At 48.4% G+C, this 21046-nt stretch overlaps 1 protein-coding gene and 1 long non-coding RNA gene across 4 annotated transcripts in view; one reads left to right on the top strand and one right to left on the bottom strand.

The window, feature by feature from the left end:
• Positions 1-11649, top strand: part of LOC116451026 (gamma-aminobutyric acid receptor subunit gamma-4) — a 36310-nt gene extending 24661 nt beyond the window's left edge. The window contains exons 6-9 of one of the 2 annotated variants that reach the window (XM_032124126.1): positions 1240-1377; positions 2846-2998; positions 5705-5907; positions 7025-11649. In XM_032124126.1, the coding sequence (XP_031980017.1) occupies positions 1240-1377; positions 2846-2998; positions 5705-5907; positions 7025-7318 (788 nt within the window). In that variant the 3' untranslated portion in view covers positions 7319-11649. The remainder of the gene's footprint in view (positions 1-1239; positions 1378-2845; positions 2999-5704; positions 5908-7024) is intronic. The other variant, XM_032124127.1, reaches the window with a different exon arrangement.
• LOC116451039 lies at positions 1236-20912 on the bottom strand. Of its 2 annotated transcripts, none has more exons than XR_004243067.1 (4): positions 20311-20912; positions 16783-17014; positions 15853-15952; positions 1236-1424 (listed from the first exon to the last, which is right to left on the bottom strand). It is a non-coding gene; the product is annotated as an uncharacterized LOC116451039 (long non-coding RNA). The 2 variants fall into 2 exon arrangements; XR_004243069.1 differs by lacking the exon at positions 1236-1424 and adding an exon at positions 13538-14363.
• Between the last annotated feature and the right edge of the window lie 134 nt (positions 20913-21046).

Here is a 21046-nt window from a genome sequence, read left to right as displayed (position 1 = left end):
TTGAATCTTCCCCCTTCTCCCACTCTCTGAGTGAGGTCTAGAAACTTTCTGCTCCAAAGAAGGGTTACTCAGACCTCCCCTCTCAGACTCTTCAGTAGAGAGGGCTGCTGATGTTATCACATGTCCTCTGGTAATTTTGCAGGGAGCCTTTCTGCACCAAGAGATCCCTGTCCTTGTGCGTGGGTGGGAAATCTGATTTAATCATCTGAGCTCGGGTTCTCCTGCTCCTCCTGCCACTGAAGAGCTGTAGCTCAGAGCTCTGAGGTGCTTCAGAGGGAGGCAGCATGCTGAGGAGATCTCATCCCTTCATCTCCCACCACCCCTCACTTTTTGCTAATTAACGGTGCATGCCATACATGCTTGATAATTAGAAACACACTGTTAGTTTGCTGCCAAGCTCTTACTCCATCCTCCTCTGAGAGACTTTCTCCTAGGTCCCTGCTTCACAGTGGGCTTGTTTCTTTGTCAAGAAAGCCAGAGGCAGGAGAAGCCGTGCTGCAGCCTGCAGGGCCAGATTTTCTTCTCCATGGAGAGTGCACCCCTTCTTTTCCATAGATCAGCTGCCAGGATAAGAGGTACAGGGAACACACAGAGCAGCCAGAACCACGCTGGCAGCTTTGTATTCCCGGTGTACTCATGCCTGGCATGGCACTCATGGGGTGCCAGCTGCCCCAGGGAGATAAAACCCTTAAAGATTTCAGGCTGGTGGACTCACAATGACAACAGTCTGGGTTGGAAGGGGCCTTTGGACAGGCCCACTGACAAAGCAGGATCACCTACAGCAGGTTACACAGGAATGCAGCCAGGTGGGGTTTGGAATCCACAGTTTTGAATCCAGCATTGTGGAAGGGAGACTCCACAACCTCCCTGGGCAGACTGTTCCGTTGCTCTGCCACCCTCAAAGAAGTTCTTCCTCAAACCAGCAGAGTCCTCTAGGACCAAGCCACGTCTTGTTGGCAGCAGTGCAGTCCTTAGAAAGGCTCTGTTTCTGGCAGTGCTTTGTTTCTGGCAGTGCTTTCCCCATCCCCAGAATCTGAAACAGCCCACGAAGGGGGATGCAGTCCCTACTCCCATTCCATGTGGGAATGCCTCAGGGAATCTAAACAAAAGGCACCTGCCTGAAGGGCTCCTGTTTGCAGAACAGCTCTGGTGAGACGACAGTGCTTTTGCAGTCAGGCTGGTTGCCAAGAAGGGGGTACCTGGCACACTCTTCCACTGATGTCCGTGCCCCTTTCCCAGATGGATACCCTCGGGAGGAGATCGTCTATCGCTGGAGACGCTACTCCATCGAGGTCTCTGACCAGCGCACCTGGAGGCTCTACCAGTTCGACTTCACGGGGCTGAGGAACACCTCGGAAGTGCTCAGGACTGGGGCAGGTGAGGCAAAGGAAGGCAGCCCACAGGAGCAGCACTGTGCTGGAGGCCTGGGGGGAGACAAAGGAGTCATCAGACTGCTCCACAGGGGTGGGGAAGGAAGGTCACAACAGCACAGTCAGAGAAAGAAGCTAAAAATGAAAGGATGGACCTTGGCTAGAGGGAGCAGAAGTGATGGAGATGAGTGGTGAGGAGAAGACAAAGCAGGGAGAGGCCAGAACCACTGACATCTGTGAACTGTGGGGTGACAATGCTGATGTGAATGAAGCTATCCCTAATTGGAGGGTCAGGAGGGAGAGGAGAGGGAGCTTAAATCCCCTCTTGTGTGCACTCTGTGTGATCTCTGGGTGATGCTTATGACTGGGACAAGGGTGGAGAAATCAGAACTTGCATGTCTTGATCTGTCCTTCTGTAAACTCATGTCAGGCTGATGAACCCCTGAACTGTGCTGTAAGAGACAGGGACAAGGCTGCCTGTGTGAAGAAGCTAAGTAATGGAAGCTCCTCAGCTCCTCCTCCTCCTCATAATAGCTCACATCCCCTTTCCTTCCCGCAGACAACTGAGGAAAGCCTCTGGATTCCTGAAGGTGGGGTGAGCTCATACTTCTAAGCCCCCTGAAACAGCAAGGAGCAGTGCTTCTCGCACTCTGCAGGAAGCTGCTGCTCTCAACAGTGGCAGCCAGGGTAGAAAGGCAGCACAAACTGGGACAAGAAGTGAAAGTGTCTTGAATGCACCAGTGCCCCTCTGATGTTTGTAATTCTCTTTTTTTGGTAATTGCTTGCAAGCTCCGTCTTAACCCCAGAGCTGTCAGGTTCTTCCAATACTCACTGTGAGCCTGTGAAAAGAAAGAAAGAACCTCCACCGTAAGTTGCCAAATGAGCAATTAGGATGTGCAGCACCACACGCCTTTTCCAGAGGCAAAACCGACTCTCAGCGGAAGCGATTGAAGGACACCTCCCTTGTCCCAGCTCAGGTGGCTCGTTAGCAAGCCAGGCCATGCAGCCTGTTACAGCCAAAGAGCTTCTATAGAAAAGAAACCCCTGCAGCAATCAGCTGAAGATAAATGCTCTCTGCAGTTTCTTCCCTGAAACTTTTCCAAACCGTGTGCTTTTCAGTGTCCTTAGCCAGGCCAGTACAAACACAGCCTGGTGGCCGTATGGACAGCCAGGCAAGCAGCCAGTTGGGCAACCACAAAGTCAGCTCTTCAATTAGTCACAAAGACATCCAGCAGGACAGCGGCAGAGCCAGCCAGGTAGGCACAGAGTCCATTAGCCACAAACCCAGCGAGTCTCCAAACCTACTCAGCCAGCCACGTGAAGTTAACAATCTGGGCAGCGACAACAGCAGATGGACAGGCACTTAAAACAACAAGAGAATCTCATCAGAAACTCTGAATTCTGAACCTTTGCTGATTTTTCTGCTTTAAGAAGCCCCATGTTATGATTCCAATGTCTCTGTTGCTCTTTCCTAGGGGAGTACATGGTGATGACAGTTTCTTTTGACCTAAGTAGACGTATGGGTTATTTTGCCATTCAGACCTACATTCCCTGCATCCTGACTGTTGTTCTTTCCTGGGTTTCCTTCTGGATCAAGAGAGACTCTACGCCAGCCAGGACATCTCTGGGTAAGAGACAGGATGATGCATGTCTGATGCTTGTCAAACTCTGCCAGGTAAGCAGACTGGCAGTGTTGGAGTACAAAATCTCCTGAAGCACTTTGCCATTTTCTGGCATTTTTGAGCTTACCAGAGAATATTCTCCTCCTTCAGCTTCCTGTGTGTAACACTCCACAGCTCAACCAAATCTCCAGCTGCGCTGGCTTGGGCTGCTGGATTATCTCAGGAGAATATCTCACTCTCCTGTCTTGATCTGAAACCCAAGCACAGCCTTTTCCAAGCTGAGTGGGGTATTCTCATGCACCAAAAGGGAGAGGGAGGGGCTGAGCTGTGGCATTGCAGTGCTGCCCAAAGGCCTCCTGTCACATCCATGTTTTCTACGTTTCCTCACGACTTTTCAAGGCCTCTGTGTAGGGCTGGTGACAGGAAGGTTGTAGGGTTAATGGGCAGAGTTGCTTGGCTGCATCCACAGAGCCCCAGGCTCTGGCAGGAGCTGGAAGCCCTGTGGGTACAACCTTTTTCTGTTGGTCACCCCATAGGATCCAGAGAGTGACAAGAGCTCTGCCTATTGTTTAGATTTTCTCAGCAAACTGCAGTGGCTCTTTGAGGCAGGAGAAAAGCTTCTGTTGATTGAATGCTGCTCTGATAGGTGCTGGGGAGATCTTTGTGAGTCTTTAATACGCTTTGGCTGTATCTACATTTTGCAGCAAGCTGTGATTCCCAGCTCTGTCCTTCCTATCAGCCCTGCCGACTTTGCCTTTAATTGGAGGTAGCATTCTCAGCCCTGCCTGCAGGTCTCTGTGGGGATGGGGAGGAGAGGAGGGCCCATCAGCTATTCAGAGCCCATCCATGATGGCCATGTCTCCCCACCTCCCTATCAAAATTAATTTGTCTGGTGCCTGTGGAGAGAGGAGGAGGAGGAGGGTGTCATTTGCAATGAAGGTGAGGGTGTGCCGTAGTCTGTGGCTGGTAAGGGAATGAACAGCAAGAGGAAAATATGCACAGCTCTAGTGACTGTCTCAAAAAACAAAGGCAAGTTCCCCCAGGAAAGGGGCCCCTCTCTATGGGAAGGGACCTCAGCACGTGAAGAATAATGTATTCTCTGCACAGCCCCTGTTGTACTTAATACAAATGATCCCCAGCACATTTTGAGCCTGCCAACCTACGTTAGGGGCATTTAAACTGGACCAGTTCCACCAGCACTTCAGAAATATGGGAAGTCACATCACATCTGCTAATGCAAGTACAGCAGCAAAACATGAAAATCTTCGCCATGCTCACCCCCAGAGCTGCTGGGGTGACCCCAGGAGAGGGTGGCAGGTGGATTTAGATGCATTCTAGAGAAGGAGAAACAAGTGGACTTGCTGCTTCTTCCCCACATCCTCAAAACCAGTGGATGAGATCACAATACCAGCTCCTGCAGCTGATCCTTTGTTGACTCCTGACACTTCATCTCTGGAAGCAGAAACGTGGGCATTGCTGCTCCTGCAAAAACAACTCCAAGCCCCACTCAAGTCAAAAGAAATTCCTTATCACCTCCCACGCGCTTGCCCTCTGCATCAAGGAATGGATACATTGTGAAGAGCTGTCTCCAAAGAACAGCCACGAGCAGACTGAAAATTTATGGGTAGGAACCGGACCAAGGAAATAAAGGGAACCTTGAGATTGGTGTCTACAACAGAGAAACCCCTTGACCAGGGAGCAAAAGAGCACTGGGAGATCTTTCAGGACATTTTGCAAAGAGCACAAGGGCTCTCAACGCCCAGGTGTAAGAAATCAGGAAAGCAAGGCAAGAGACCAGCGTGGATGAGTCAAGAGCTCCTGGTCAGACTAAAGGGAAAGAAGGAAATGCACAGGCAGTGGAAGCAGGGACAGGTATCCTGGGAGGAGCATAGGGACACTGCCCCGTTATGTAGGGAGGGGGTTAGGGATGCATGGGATACCAACAGGGGCTTCCCCAGGTTTGTCAGACAGAAAGAGAAGGTCAAAGGAAGTTGAATACAACTGGCAAATGGGGAAAAATGGATGAGAAGGAGGCTGAGGTAATTTTTTGTCTCAGTCTTCACTGGCAGCCTCTCTCTCCACATTCCACAGTGGATGGACTGCAAGACAGACTGGGGCAGTGAAGTCCCTCTCACTGCAAGAGAAGATCAGGTTTGAGACCACCTGAAGAACCTGAACATCCATAAGTCTGTGGGAGCTGACAAGATGCACCCCAGAGCATGGCTGATGTGGTTTCCAAGCCACTCTCCACGATACTTGAAAAGTCTCATGGAAATATTGCACCCATTTTTTCAAAGGGTAGAAAGGAGGACCCCAGGGACTAGAGACCTGTCAGCTTCCCCTCTCTGCCTGGGAGGATCATGGAACAGATCCTTCTAGAAGCTGTGCTGAGGCACATGGAGGACAGGAGGTACCAATACAGCCAGCACGTCTGCACCAAGGGCAAGCCCTGCCCGACCAACTCAGCCTCACGCAGAGTCTGAGCTTCCTGCTCCTTTACCGGTCCACATTGTGCAATACCCGAGTTTTGAACACCTCTCTTTCTCATAGAGAATTGTTAGAGGGTTCCTCAAGACCAGAGTCTGGCTGAGCAGAGCAAAAATGGAACCAGACAACCAGAGTAGAAGGAAAATGGGTGTTTTGAGGGCTGGATGTGTGTAGAAGACAGAAATGCTCCCTGTCAGTACTTAAGCCAGCTCTTTTCTCTCTTAGGTATCACGACTGTGCTCACCATGACCACCCTGAGCACCATCTCCCGCAAGCACCTCCCCCGTGTTTCCTACATCACAGCCATGGACCTCTTTGTCTCTGTGTGCTTCATCTTCGTCTTTGCCGCTCTCATGGAGTACGCCACGCTCAACTACCTGGTGGGAAACAAGAAACCACTGGAGCACAGCCACAGGAAAGCGAGGCTGGTAGGTCAGAGGGGCCAGCAGAGTGGATGCTGTTACAACCCCAAGTTATTTAAAAATATCCTTCCTGAGCTGCACTGGAAACTGCTGGTGTGGTTTAGTGCCTGACCCGTACTGCGTTCATCCAGTCCTCAGACCACTCTGTGTGCTGGGTCTGAGAGGTGAGACACAACCAGAAAAAGCAGCTGGGGCTGCCTTAAAACAAGGAAGCCCCTGTCAGAGCCAGGCACCCTGTGCTCTCCTCAGAACCCCTGGAGAGCTCATCAGAACAGTTTAGAATGACTCACATGACTGAACGTGAATGCCACTTTAAGACACCTGTATCGGTTTGATCTCTGGATTACAGAGATATCTTGGTTCACAGAGATGCAGAAACCTGCTTTCTTTTGTGGTCTTCCATCAGAAGACCTCCTGAGTGTGAGGATAGTGAACCCAGGGTGATTGTCATTGTCTTCATCCTCATCCTCTATCATGAGATCTGCCCAAGCTCATGGCAGGTACTTCTGTCACATGAGCTGAAAGAGGCCTCTGAACTGGGACAGAACTGAAACAGAAAAAGACGAATCTCGTCTGCGCCAGGCTCATTTCCCAGCACATCCCCCATATCCCTCATATCCCCCTGCCCTCCTATCCCAGGGTGGACAGAGCTCTTCCATGAGGCTCGCGATGGGCCAAGAGGAGCCACACGCAGCCTTTCCCCAGCTTCTCTCCAGTAACCTGCAGCAACCAGCAGACACATCTGGGCTGTGTGCTGCATCTTCAGAGACAGCTGAGCTCAGGGGAATGAGAGAAGAGGCTAGAACAGCTCGAACAGGTCGTGTTTCTGCACTATTACTGGCACAGATGGGGAACCAGAGCAATCAGACCTTTGCTGAGTAGGGCTGTGCCCTGGGGTGCCAGGAAGGACGCTCACAGCCATGCAGGAGCTGCCAGTTCCCCAGTATGCAAACGTGGTGATTCACAACCAGGTGCAGAGAGACTGGGGATGATCAGTCACCCCTCTCCATCAAAGTGCACCCATGATGATCTGATCTGTTGCCAGCTGGGTGGGGGTTGGTGTCTACAACAGGTTTGGTTGCTTTTTCCTCCCCTTTAACCTGCCCACCTCTCCCCCTTCCAGCCACCTGCCGGTGCACAGGTGATGCCAACCTTCACCACCATCAACATCAACCACATCATGCACTGGCCCCCAGAGATCGAGGAGGATGAGGATGACGACCCCGGCTCCCCGTGCCTGGAGGGAAAGGAATGCGAGAGGTTCTTTTGCTGCATCGAGGACTGTCAGACGGGAATGTGGCGGGAGGGGAGGGTCCGCATCCACATATCCCGCCTGGACTCCTACTCCCGCGTCTTCTTCCCCACCGCCTTCTTGCTCTTCAACATCGTCTACTGGATTGCCTATCTCTATCTCTAGCCCTTCTTTGTCCTCAGCTGGAACGGACTGGACACCAGCCAGAGGGGCTTCTCAAGGAGCATAGAGAACAGCGTCTCTTCTGTTGTAGTCAGCTGTCAGTCTGAACAACCCAACCTGGTGATTCCCTCTTCCTGCTCTCTCATCTCTTCTGAGAAGAACCAAACAGCTTTTTTTTAGCCTTCTAACATATCTTTTTAGAGAATCTACCCTTCCCCAGACAACCCTCTCTCCAACACCACCAGCATTGTACTCCTTGTAAGATTACCCAAAAACATCCTATTGCCATCTCAAGCATTAGGGATTTTGTCAAAAACAAAAACCTTAATGCATTTCATTTTTCCATCTAATCCTACTCCAAAATTTCAAGGAAGTGATGGCAAGTGGAGTTTTCTGCACAGTTATTAAGACTGCAAAGGAAATAAAATTCATCTTATGACTTCTGCACCACTTCCACCAGAACAGACTTTGTGGGGTGCTAGAAGCTCAGAAAGGTCAGAAGAAAATAGCGTGGAAAAGGACAGCAGTGCAGCTTTCCCACAGTAGCTGGGCTTGGCTAAAATGTTTTGGGCCTGCCCAGACATCTGATGGCGGCACTGATGAGGATGGAGTTGCTGCAAGCCTCCCCCAGCTCCCCGCAGAGTCTCTGTGAAGCATTCCTCACGGATCACTCCAGGACACCCACCCACTGAGGCGCTGCTGATTCCCATCAGACAGTGGTGAAAAGCACTTCACAAGTTGGAAGGGCCCACCTGCCTTACTGAAGCAGACTCTTCAGGGCCCACGGTGACATTTCTGCTGTGTGACCAGGACTCGGAGCAGGCTCTGCAGTTGGGCATAGCCAAAAAAGGGAGGAAGTCCTTGTGAGAAAGGCCAGAAGGAGCCTCCTGAGCCTGTTGTGAGGTAGTTTTCCTTGGCCTGTCTCACGTGGGGCAGTGCTGTCCCACACAGTGACACTCCTTGATGCCATCAGATCTGTGCTGGGTGGTAGGTGCCAACCCGAGGAAGGGGCACAGGAAAGGGAAAACAGCTACCAGTGCACTCCCACAGCTCAGATGTGTTCCCCTTCTTTATTTCTTTCATAATTGCATAAAACAAGAGTTTTCCCTCTAACTGGATGACCCCTCCCCATTGCCATCAGTACTTGGCCTGTTTCCTCACAAAATTGGGAAATGGAGTGAGTTGTCCTTGATGGGTTTCAAGGAGGACAAACGTAGTGAGATGGTTCCGTCTTAAAGGTATGGAGAAATGCAAAACACAGCTTCAGCTGGGGAGAAACTGCATAAGATAGAGGAGGAAACTCAGGCCCGAGGTCCATAATGTGTCAACTGGCTGCCTCCCCATCTACACCAACCGCTGATGTGGCCCACAGCATGGTTCTGAAAAGCAGTGGGCTGTTGATAGTTACTCACTGTGTAAATTAGAAACAAAAAAGATCTTTTTTTAAAAACAGCATGTTTTAGAAAAAAATTAGAACTTAAAAGGCTTGTCAGGAGAAGAAAGCTGGCATGGCTGCAGAGGGAAAGTTAGGAAAGGTTGGCTCACAGGACAGCTAACGGGGGCAGGAGGTTTTACATATTCTTGGAGAGCAATTTGATCTGGTTTAAAGACGGATTTTGACACTGTTAAATCTGATCTGAATAATGAAGTGTCATGTTTAATTCATTCACAAATACAGCCTTACCTGGGTTCCAGATGAACAGCTAGAGCATCTTATTAAGTATACAATAGTACAACACTCAACTAAGTATAACCTAATGGGGTCAGACCAGCAGAGCTCTGAAAGGGGAAATTGCGCCTGTCTAACCTGTTACAGTTCTTTTAAAATACCAAGTAAAAGATAAAGGTTACTCAGAAGCATAATTTTCTTAGCTACTCCGACAGCTTTTGAAAGGGTGGAAAGAAATTGTGGCGGGCGGTTCTAACTGAGGAAATTGATTTAGCAAAAGAATTATTAAGGAGGTTCTAATTAGAGGAAATTAACTGGGGGGGGGGGGGGGAAGAATTGTTAAGGAGGCTCTAATTAGAGGAAATTAATGTTTTAGAGAGAAAGACACAGAGAGGGAGAAGTCTAAGAAAAGAATCAAAACAACTTGCAGACAAGGGAAGCTGCTGGGTGACAGTGCTGACTCCCAGCCAAGCTGGTTGATGTTCTGCTCCCAGTAGCAAAGCGTTATTAGATGTAGCAACAGAAAAACCTCCTATGACTCAGCCCTACACCGACAGGGAGCTGGATTAAACAGGGTCCTGTGATCTCTGTGGGGAGCCAAAAGGAAAGAGCATCCTAGATTAAATCTGGCTCACACGACAGACTCTGAGTGAAGCACGTCCTCACATTTGGGAAGGCAGCTGTCGGGGGGATGTGTGGGAGGGGACGCCCCGGTGGCAAAACAGGGTCTGTGCCAAACATCTCCTCAACAGGATGGTGGCTTGAAAGGTGTGCAGGCAGTGGAGGCTGCACTGAACACAGGGAGCAAAATGTGGAAGGGGAGCAGCTGAGAAAGGGAGGGTGAAAGGGAAAATTGAACAGCCCTGTGCAAAGGAGCCCAAACAGCTGCAATTTGCTGGAGCTTCGAAGCTCTTGGTGAACACATATGATTATCATGGGCACTGGAGAACAGACTTCAGCCCTGAAAGCAGCAACTTGTTGAAATTGGACTTTTTACAAAATCAGCCAGGAGAGAAAGAGGGTGCACAAAAACCTAAGAGGACAACAGGGACTCGGACAAATTAGACTCGAAAGATTATAAGGTTTCACCAAAAAAAGATAAAGCCAACACACACCCAGGTAATTTAACCAATGATGGAGGATTTGACAGAGGAAAATAGTCTAGCGTGGGCTGGAGCCCAAAGAAGCTGATTACTAAGGCTGGGGAAGGAGGAGGGAGGGGGCTTTTTGGCTTAGGGAAATCTGTGCCCATCATCCATAGCACAATAAATAAAGGCATGCACAAATTCAATCATGCTTTTAAGTTCCTGTAGTACCTCAAAAAAAAAAAAAAAAAAAAAACAACAAAAAACCAGAAAGCTAAGAAAAGCCAAAAAGAAAAATCTGCCATTCTTTTGGAATTACTTTGCAAGGCTCCAGTTTCCTTATAAAAAGGTTTTCCAGCTATCAGGAGGGAACTCAGGGCTCAGAGCCATCCAGCAGCTGTGAGTTGCCCTGCTCAGCATGGCCCTGGGAGTCAAGCCCCTCCGTGCCCTCCTAGGCTGGCATTAGACACAGCCCAAAACCATGGGGCTGAGCTGTGCTGCTCTGGGCAGGGAGGACAGAGGCACCAGGGCTGCTGCAAGGCACTTGGGTTGCTTCAAACACCTGTGCTGCCTCCTCCTCTCATGGAGGTTTCAACGTTCTCCCAGGAATTTGGTGGAGGAGCTTCAACCTGCCAGCCTCAGCAGCCAGGTGGGCACTGGGCTTCCCTCACCTCCTGCCTCCCCTTCCCAGGGACCAGCAAGTCACATTCCCACCCCTGCACATCCCCCTGCCATGGTGAAGATGAATGCAGCCAAGGCCAGCAGGACCAGGGCAGTGACCTGTCCATCTGTGCTGGGCGCTGGTGAGGCCACACCGCAACTCCTGGGGTCAGTTTTGGAACAGAGCTGGGGAAGGGTCTGAGCACAAGCCTGATGAGGGGAAGCTGAGGGAGCTGGGGGGACTCAGCCTGGAGAAAAGGAGGCTCAGGGGAGATTTTATCACTCTCTACAACTCCCTGACAGGAGGGTGTGGTGAGGGGTGGGTTGGTCTCTTCTCCCAGATAACAAGGAACAGAGAAAACACGTTCAAGATGTGCCAGGGCAGGTTTAGGTTGGATATTGGGGGAAATTTCCTTGCTGGAAGGGTGGTCAGGCTGTGGAACAGGCTGCCCAGGGAATGGTGGAGTCACCATCCCTGGAGGTGTTTAAAAGACGTGGAGATGTGGCACTTGGGGATGTGGTTTAGTGGAGTGCTTGGCAGTGTTGGATTTACATTTGGACTCAATGATCAGAAAAGGTCTTTTCCAGCCTAAATGATTCCATGATTCTATCACTCTACTATCCTAGTACCTAATGATGGGGACTGGAAATTATGATCTCAGCATTTATGTCTTATGGCCTTTGTTTGGAATATAAAAGGAAATCAGGGAAAAGGTTGATTTTTCATTTCTCTGCCTCCAATTCCTATTCTTCCCCTCCAAATTATGCCACATAAGGAACCATTTTTAGCCTGTGTGCTCTTCAGGGCAGGGACTCTGTTACTGTGTGTTTGTACAGGGACTGGCACTCTGGCGCTTGGTCCTTAACTGAGATTTCTGGATGCTACTTATTATACATAATAAACAACATTATTCACTGCCCATCCTCGCCACTGTCTGTCTACACCTTGTAAGAAGGGTAAAAATTGCCCCCTGTCCCCCTCCTGATGGGGGTTACTGGAGCTGGTAAATTTATTTATTTCCCCAGGGAAAAACTATCTTGTTGGAAAGTAGGGGGAAATGTCACTCTGATATTTTTGATGGGTGGTGGGTATTTTTCCGTTTGTTGTTTTCCTTTAAGAAAGGCAGAAGTTGTTTTCCTTAAGAAAGGCTCCAAATCAGCACTGCTCAGAAGCAGTCTCAGCCATTTAAAGTCATTATTTGTAATGCAAGAGAAGCCCTTTCTTGTTCCCCTCAGCCCGTTGCCATTGTAAATAAAATAACTGATGTTTCCCCCAGTGTTTTGGGGTGGAGGGGGTTTGGCAGTAATATTTGGTGGACTTTATTTCAGCCTTTCTGTTCCCTTTCTGTACCCCTACTCATGCTGCTGACTTTTGGAGTGATCATAACCCAAAGGACAAGCCCAGCTCGGGAGAAGACACCTCCACCTCTCCCTGGCACACTGTGTATCCCTCCAGGATTTAGCACTTCCCAAAATGTTAAAAATATGAGGTCATGAAGAGGAAGGGAGGGGAGAGAAGAGAAAGTTATATTAAGTCGTTACTTTTTATATTCCAAATATACATTCATTACAATTTGTCTTCCTCTTAATGCCTCAGATTTGCAGGCTCTGGGAAGATTGAATTGAAGGAGAACGAGAGAGGCCAAAAATGCTTCGAGCTGTGTGCCCCAGGGCAAGGGGGGAGACCCAAACACTCCTGCCTGCATGGGATGGGAGCTGCTTCCTCTCGTGGGGAAATGGCTCCATCACCCAACAGCTCCACACAACCTCTGGCAGCTTATAAGGGGCAGGAGGCACCTGCTGTGAAGGGCTGGGGTAGAAAAGGGCTTGGCTCCCAGTGTTCAGACTGGGTGAGGAAACCCAGGAACCCAGAGGAAATGCCCTATTGCCTGCAGACCTTCAATTAAAAAAAAAAAAACCAGGGGAAAAAATTTATTTATTTTTTTTAAAGAATTGCGCATGAGAAAATTGACTCAATTTTCTGTTGGAAGGACTCTCAGGTCTTTCAGGTTGTTTTTTTGTTGCTGTCGATGCTTTACATGATTTTAACCCTCTCTACTTGTTTTCTCCCCTTCTCCTCACACCTTGCAAATAAAGTAAATAATAGAGTCTGGGCCCTATCTGTCCCAGCCACCCTTCTGGCACCGTCTGAGCCTCTGCGACAGAAAGAACAATGCAGGATGGAGGAGAGCTGGGAAGCCTCAGTGGTTGCTCTGAGCAGGTCGGCATAGCAACATCTCCAGGGAGAGCGCTCCATGGGGTAATTTCCATTCACTTTAAAGCCCACTTGGGCTGCTGGAGTGGTATAAAAGGGACTCAGAAAGCCTGTTAATTAGGATTAGCATAGCAGCTTCAGGAACATCAAGCCACAGTGCTCTGAGCTGAGCCATTTACCTGAGAGAACTCAGGGCTCTTGACCACCTCCTGAAGAGGCACAGACAAATCTGAAATCAGATGGCAGAGCCATCCATGAGGGAAGGGTCCTACCCTGGCTGCTCAGTGGCACTGCAGCCCCTCTCCTGTGCTCACACCACCCTTTGCTGGGCTCAGGAGGCACAGACCCATCTTAGCAACACAAGCTGCGTGGTGTGAGACCCACAGGGCATGTGCTGGGTGCCCCTAGGTGAGGTTTTGGGATGATGCCCAAGCCATTGATGCCTTGATGGGGCTGCCTAAAAACAGAGGCTAGATAAAATGAGGAGAATAAAAGTATGTTTATTGAAGGGCCTTCAAGTACTCTTTGGATAGCCAAAACCCCAGGGGCTACACCCAAAATGGACACCCAGGTCAGGGGTTTTCATACTTTTATAAATTTGGTCCATTTGCATATCGGGGTTAATTTTCCAATTTACAGCTGCAGGTAGTGAAGTCATTACCCCAAATTTGCTCCCCCTGAACTCACTAGTGCTTACATTTCTCAGGGCCTGAGACAGGAAGGTATCCTTGAGTTTCAGGCCTAGAGAGGAATTGTTTTGTCTGACCGAAATGGGAGAAGAGCAGCTAACAGGCTATATGGAGCTTAGAGTTATACGCTATAGAATTACAGGATATGAAAAATAGAAAAGCTCAAATCCTAAGGCATCACCATGAATGTCTGAAAAACCCCAAGAGAAAGCAGCCACTGTGAACAGGAGGTGGCAGCCATGGGTGTCACCATGCTTTCTCAAGGCCAGACATGGGCTCCCTGGAAAAACGAGGCAGGGACATTTTCTCAGCTGCTGGGATATGACTTTTATTCCTCTGCCATAAGGTTCCTGCCTTTCACCAGCCTGCTCTACGAAAGGCCCGAGGAAGGTGATAAGTCTGTAAAAATGAAACCCATCCTTGCAGCAGCTTTATCACACACATGGGCAAAACCAGGCTGCAGGGAAAGGTTGAGTCATTGCCAGGCTGCCATTGGGCTGATTTGCATCTCTCGAGTGTTGCTGACCCTGACAAACCTCCTCAGGAACCTTTGCTGACACCTCCCCTTGCCAAATGTGTGGTGAAACACAGATGTCTCCCTCACATTATTCTGCTTCTCTGGGTGTTTTCGCCTCCTCAGGGTAAAACACTACCTGAATCAGAGATGAGCTGAAGGCAAAGCTTCCCATCTGGGACTGGAGTACCAGTTTCCCGGTATACTTCACTCTTCCTGGAGAAATAACATTAGGTCTGGTCAAAAAATACCCGTGGCAGCAATTCAGTCCTTCACACTGCAGTCTGTTTTCCAAGATCATGCAGTCCAGGGCTGCTGGCAGCCATGCTCTCAGCTGTGCCCATCACAAAGGAAAAAGGCCTTTGCCATATTGGCAGCTGGACCAGGTTCAGGCAGCTCTGAAATACATTTTAAGGCAGAGAGGGCCCTATGCTCTCCTCCCATTTTAGCCACAGAAACTCAAACAAAATATATATAGCAGTAGAAACTCACCAGGCCAGAAAAAACAAGAATCCCTGCCCACATGTTTATAGTCAGCATCTTCAAAATGCCCAGTACCTGCTGTGGTCCTTGCCATGAGGGCATTCCATGAGGAAAATCCTTCACCAACCAACCCTTCTGTCACAGCCAGGCCCCCTCAGCATCCAACAGAGATCAGGAGCTCAGGGGAGGAAGTCAAGACAATGTGTGAGAAGGAAAAGCTGTAGTAAGGATGTTTAGTCAGCCGGGACTGTGACACCTCAAAATAACAGGTACAATAACAATTCCAGGCGACTGAATTTCGGAGTAAGACCACACATTGGCCAACCAGGCAGAATCATAGAATTGAAGAATAGTTTGGGCTAGGAGGAATCTTTAAATTCCATCTAGTCTAGCCCCCCTGCAATGAGATCAGGTTGCTCAGAGCCTCAGAACCTGACCTTGGATGTTTTCAGGAATGGGGCTTCTACCTGAGCAACCTGTGCCAGGTTTTCACCACTCTCAGTATAAAATAAAATTGTCCTTTTATCTTGTCTGAATTTACCATCTTTAAGTTTAAAATCATTATCCCTTGTCCCATTTTGGCACTGAACCAGAGAGCAAAAGGAACTGCAGAGCCCCTGTACCCTCCCTCTGCTCAGCACCACTGGGATATTAAAGCCTAAGAGCCAAGTGGAGGAACATGCTGAGCTCATTCAGGTATTTCTCATTAGTTTCTCATGATTTCTCAATATCCTGCTACTCAACATATTCATCTGGCAGCAAATTAGAGATGAGGGAAAAGCGTCTCTCCCTAAATCATCCAGAGGACACAAAGCAACGAAGCAAAATCATAACAGACAGGGAAACTTCTTGTGAGTCATCATCTTCCCTCCTTCCCTCGTCCCTTTGCAGCATTGCTGATAGCCCCAGGATTGTTCCATGAAGCCTGGAACCAGAAGGTACCAATTCCTGCCTTTTTTTTTTTTTGCTTTCATTTCATATAAGTAAAGGAAGAAATCAGCAATTACATCTTTGTGTCTCTCTACTTCAGGCACCTTGTACCTCTTCAGGCACCTCTATCTCAGGCACCTCTGCTGAGATTGATGGCCCAGTTATGCCAAATCCATGACATAAATCACCCATCCCTTTCCCACCATGCCCAATAAAATCCAACACACCCACCACCCCCAAAAAAGAAACACCAAACAAACAAACAAAAAAAAAAAAGCCCAACAAAACATACCAAACAAGTGGATTCATCAAAGAGAACACCAGAGCAGTTGTGATCAGTGCAAAACAATCCAGGGGTGCTACATATATGAGGAAGGGAAATGGTCTCATCTCTGTAGAACAAAGAAAATGTTTTTGTCAAATCTTCAGATCCGTGCGTTCAAACTGCAAGGCAATTTCAGTGGCACTGGTTTTGCTGAATCCTACCACATATTTCAAATTATGGCTTGATCATCAACTTTCGCTGCTCAAAAAGGAAGATAAAAACTTGCTCTAGGCTGCTGTATTTTTAAAGAACCATTTCTGATTTCTTTGGCCAAATTTTCAGAACAAATGCATTTGTCCTTGAGATACATTTTATTTGATCTGCATTGATATTCACAAAGTAACCCACTTCTCCCTGGCTGAAGGGACTGAAATGTTTGCTACAGAGACTTCAGATAAGCCATTAATAAATGTTGCTGGGTTTAGGGGTTATAGGGTCACCATTCCATGTGGACCTATAGGTAGCCAACATTCCTACAGTGTTTAGGACCTGAATTCAAATCCAGAACCAGTATATATGTATATATTAGGGAAAAACTTGGCAGGTTGAAACCATCCCCATCTTTCATCAGCTAAAGCAACAGAAATATCTAGTTTGGAACTCTTGGGATCCAAAAGTGCAGAAAACTGAGTCTGCATCCACCATCCCACTTGTGAAAGGAGGGATGAAAAGCAGGGAGGTCTTGGCATGGCACTCTAGAAAGGGAATGCTGTGAACTCAGCTCATCCCTGGTGTCTGCCACCTCCTTTCTGCTCTGTGACTCCTTACACTGAGGCTACTGCCCTTGCAAACTGGAAAATCTATATTAAGTGATGTGCAAAAACCATCCAAAGACACAGGAGGTTGCTCACCCTGTTTGCTCCCTCACACACAGAAACAGTTTTTGACACCAAGTACCTCTTGCAGTGACAGCTTCCACCTGCTGATTGTCCCAGCTCCTCTCCAGGGAAGAGTTTGTCTCAGTGTCTCTTGAAAATACCAAGTCAGGAGGCGATACCTGGAGTGCTGGAGCTCTGGAGTGTATGGACCATGCTGCCTTTACCAATGATTTTACCATCTTGGGCCAGCCAGAGGTCCAGGGTCTCCAGGAGCAGGGTCCCAAGGGAGCAGAAATTCATCTGGCTGATACCTGCACTTACAGAAAGAAGGAAGAAAAGCAGGATGTGACTTTAGAAGAGGTTTTACTCCAAAAGGCAGCTGATGAATGCAGGTAAGTCAACTGCCCTCACGTGGAGTTCAGGACTTTGGATGGAACAAGCACAGAAGGGAAAATTTAAAAAAATGAAAAAAAAAATCCAAAAATAATATAGATTTTTGGCCACCTAAAAATGTATCGGAACAGAAACAACTTCTCACTGTGATCAGATTCTAGAGCAAAGCCAGAGCTCTCCTCAGAAGAGCAGATTCTTTGTTGGTGGCCTGAAACAGCCTCTGTGAGGATAAAGCACAAGGACCTCACTTTCAAGCAATTAAAAAGCCTCCTGACCCCAAGCCACCCATAACAGCTTGCTGTAACATTTCCCAGACCCAGGCCTGGCCCTACATGGCCCTACTGCATGCAGAGAGTTGCAAATTGCTCCAGAAACCTCCAGTACCTGGGAGCAGGTCTCCTTCCCCAGCAATCCTACTGTTCTCCCTCCCTGGGCCCCAGGAAATGACATTGTACCTCTGTTCACTCAGATATCCTGCTACAGATGACCCTAAAGGGTCTCAAGTGAAGAGGGAATAAATAGACTGAGGCACTGAGACCCTGCATTAGAACAGCACTCCCCTTTCCTCCATCCAATCCAGGGCAGCCAGGACACAGCCAAGCTTTTCCTGCATCCTGAAATGGGAGGGAGTCCCTAGCAGGATCTGCTCCCTGCCTCATCTCCTCATCTCAGGGAGTGCTCATTGCACAGGCAGATTATTATACGGCAAATTTTATTTTAGCTATAACTCGAAAAAGTAATCAAAGCAAATGCAACAGCTCGGAAGGAATCAGAGTAGGATTAGACATTTATGTGAGTAAGAATAGCTTCTGCACTTTGACTTGCTGTGATAAAAATAATAAGAACCTCAGTTTTCACACTCCAGGGCAGAAAACTGATCTCTGAACAAGGTGTTAGAAATAGATTTCCTCTCACAACAGTAGTCCTCAACTGCCCAGGCCACAGCACAGGGTCTAGAGATGTCGAGTAGCCACTGCTAGAGACAAAGCTGCCTGGAAACCTGTGGGCTTGTTCAGGAGCTGCCACAGCCAGGAGAGCATGAGATGGGTTGCAGTGTATCAGACCTAAATGAAACGAGCCCGTCACTCCCTTTTCTCTTTGCATTTCCTTGCTAACTCCCTAGTCCACGCCAAATGAAGATCAGTGAGTTTGTGTACTGGATTCCAGGGATCTCCTCCTCGCTTTCCTCTGGCTTGTTTCTCTGCAGAGATGGATCACTGCCACCCCTCGCCTCCTCTTCCCCCCCAAGATGAGCCTTTAAGTGGTAACGGCCTTAGGCCCAGCTGATTAATAAACTGGCTTGAGACTGCTGATCTCTTTGGACCATTAAACCCTTCCCCAGCGACTAGTCATTAATCCCTCCAAAAGCCCTCCTGGATGAGGTTGTTGTTAGCACCATCAATCCTTTTTAAGGCCTCAATTTGCAGTGGGAAGGAGCAGGGAAGTGCAGGAAAAGGTGCATTTGTCAGGCGGTGCCATCTGTTCCCTGGGTTACAGGCACCTGAGGCAGAGCTCAGTGCTTGTACCCAGGTGAGGGCTGTCCCTGTGCAGCACAGACCATCCACCACAGGGCAGGACAGCACTGCACCAGGCATCTGGGGGATTAAGGAAGGCCAGGAGAAAAAGCTGACTATTTCCTTAGTTGCAGCACCTTTGGCTGGGGCCAGAAGGCTCCAGCATGTGTGGTTACCGATGAATACCTGCTGGTATCTGCAGAGAAGTTTTCAAATAAACAGGTCTGGGACATGAACCACCCACAGCTTTGCTGCCTGTAGATCCCAGCAAGTCCCCTTGTCTTAGCTCCTCTTCCTAATTCAAATGTCTGCGTTATTAAAACCGCCACATCTTCAGACAGAAGACTTGATTTGCCTTAATGTTGACTCTGGGAAGTGGAATTTCAGCCACCCAGTCCGGTCATTTTCAGCCTCTTTCCCCACTCTCAGCACACTAGCCCTGATTATCTTTCCTTAGCTCTTCCAGGACTTTCTCACATCCTTAAATCTCATTCCCTTGAGCCATGCTCAAGGGCTTGGAAGGAGGATGGTGGCAGCAGAGGTGCTGAACTGTACCCACCACTGATGGTGGCGGCACAGAAATCACATCTGCAAAACCACAGTCCAATGTTCCTGCATTTTAACCTAAAACCTCACAGCTATTTTTTTCCCTCCCCTGTGTCTGAAAAGTTGCAGCTTTTGAACTCTGGGTTTTACATCCATGTGAGGTTTTCAAATGAATGTTTAAGATCAGGTTTTATAGATATGAGGTCATATAGGCCTGTCAGCTGGAATCAAGCTACAATTGTGGCTGCACACAGAGCAAACCGTGCCCCAGTCTGGTCTGTGCTCCTGCATATTGCACTGCTGTTAAAGATCTACTGGAGTGGTCATTGAAGGGAAGGGAGTGAGGGATGATGCTGGTACACAGCTTAGGGACAGCAGTTTCCTTCTGCTGTCAGTTGTGTGAGGGATGGCTGCCCAGTGTTCAGGCAACAGCAGAGAAAACAGCTTCAAAGTTTAAAGTTGGCAGCTTGACTTAACCATGATGTCATTGCTCCCAAAGCATTTCCAAGAGGGGCAATGAGAGGGAAAACCCCTGGCACTAGCACAGCTTGGAAAAGGATATCTGAATGCTTGGCCAAAGAGCAGATCAGTGCTATGCTCTTGATTAGACTTCCCATGTCACTGTGATGCCTAGGTTTTAACTCTTCTGTTTTCCTGATTCTGTACTGCCTAGAGTGTAACTCTGAGGGTTTTTGTAGCTTGCTAATTTCTGCTCTCTCGTGCTAGGTAGACATAACAAAGCCTCTCTGGGCCTGCTCTCCAGGGTCACCCAGATTGTCCTAGGCCCAAAAGTATAATCCAAAGAGCTTCCAAGGGGGGCCAGCGGAGGGGAAATTACATCATTGAACTGAAGCTTTAATTGGAGAATTAACCCTGATACGCAAATGAACCAAACCTACAGAGGTGTGAAGGACTCGTGACCTGTGGTCCATCTTGGGGTCCATTTTTGGCAATAGCCTGTGGCTCCCAGGGTGTACCTTTGAAGGCCTTTCAAACAAATACCTATTTCATTCTTTTACTCCTGTCCAGTCTCTGTGTCTAGAAGGCCTCTTAAGGCATCAGCTGTGCTTCATTTGGCAGCTGTAATTTGGAAATGACAGTGTCAGTTCTGTCCTTTCAGACTGAGACTTCTTCTGCCATGGAACACGTCTTACCATTAACAAGCAAAACTTCTCCACATCCTCATCAGAGGTCCTGGTGTGTTTCTTCACTACCAGCACAGCCCAGGTCCTGCATGAAAGAATCACCAGATTAATGTGGACAGGAGTTTTCAGAAGTCACTGTGGCTTTGGCAATGGTTTGGTTGGTGCTGAGCACACCACATACGGGCAGCAACAGCTGGACTCCGCAGGGAGACAGGGAAAAAGAAAACAACCACACACACATGCAAAAATCATCAGTCAGGCTCGTTCTAAATGATTAATGCAGTGCACAGAGAAAGGCTTTTCAGCTCTTAAATCTTCACACGATTATATAAACCTTAACTCATTGCAGCTACCGAGGACCTGTGCTTGTTTGTGGGCATTAACAGCTGCTGTGGTGTTATAATTAGAGCAGAGAGTGAGGAGTCCCATGGAGAGACAGAGGAAACCCCAAATTGCTCAAGTCATTTAAACATTCAGGGAGATAAAACACTGAAGAGAGGTTCTGGAGTGAGCAGTGCTCGAGGGATGGAGGGGTTACAGCCACCACAAAAGTTGTTTCTGCTCTCTTGGGTCCATACAATTAATTATGGTTATTAATTATTTAGGATGCTACAGTAATAATTAGTGCAATAATCACCTCAGCCACTGAAATCACAGAATCACAGAGTTATTTGGGTTGCGAGGGACCCTTAAGATGACCTAGTCCAACCCTCCTGCTGTGGGCAGGGACACCTTCCACTACCCC

This window comes from Corvus moneduloides, chromosome 14 (genome assembly GCF_009650955.1).
Source record: "Corvus moneduloides isolate bCorMon1 chromosome 14, bCorMon1.pri, whole genome shotgun sequence".
Taxonomy (NCBI): Eukaryota; Metazoa; Chordata; class Aves; order Passeriformes; family Corvidae; genus Corvus; species Corvus moneduloides.
The sequence above is the reverse complement of the archived record's forward strand: the minus strand, read 5'-3'. Positions and strand labels throughout refer to the sequence as shown.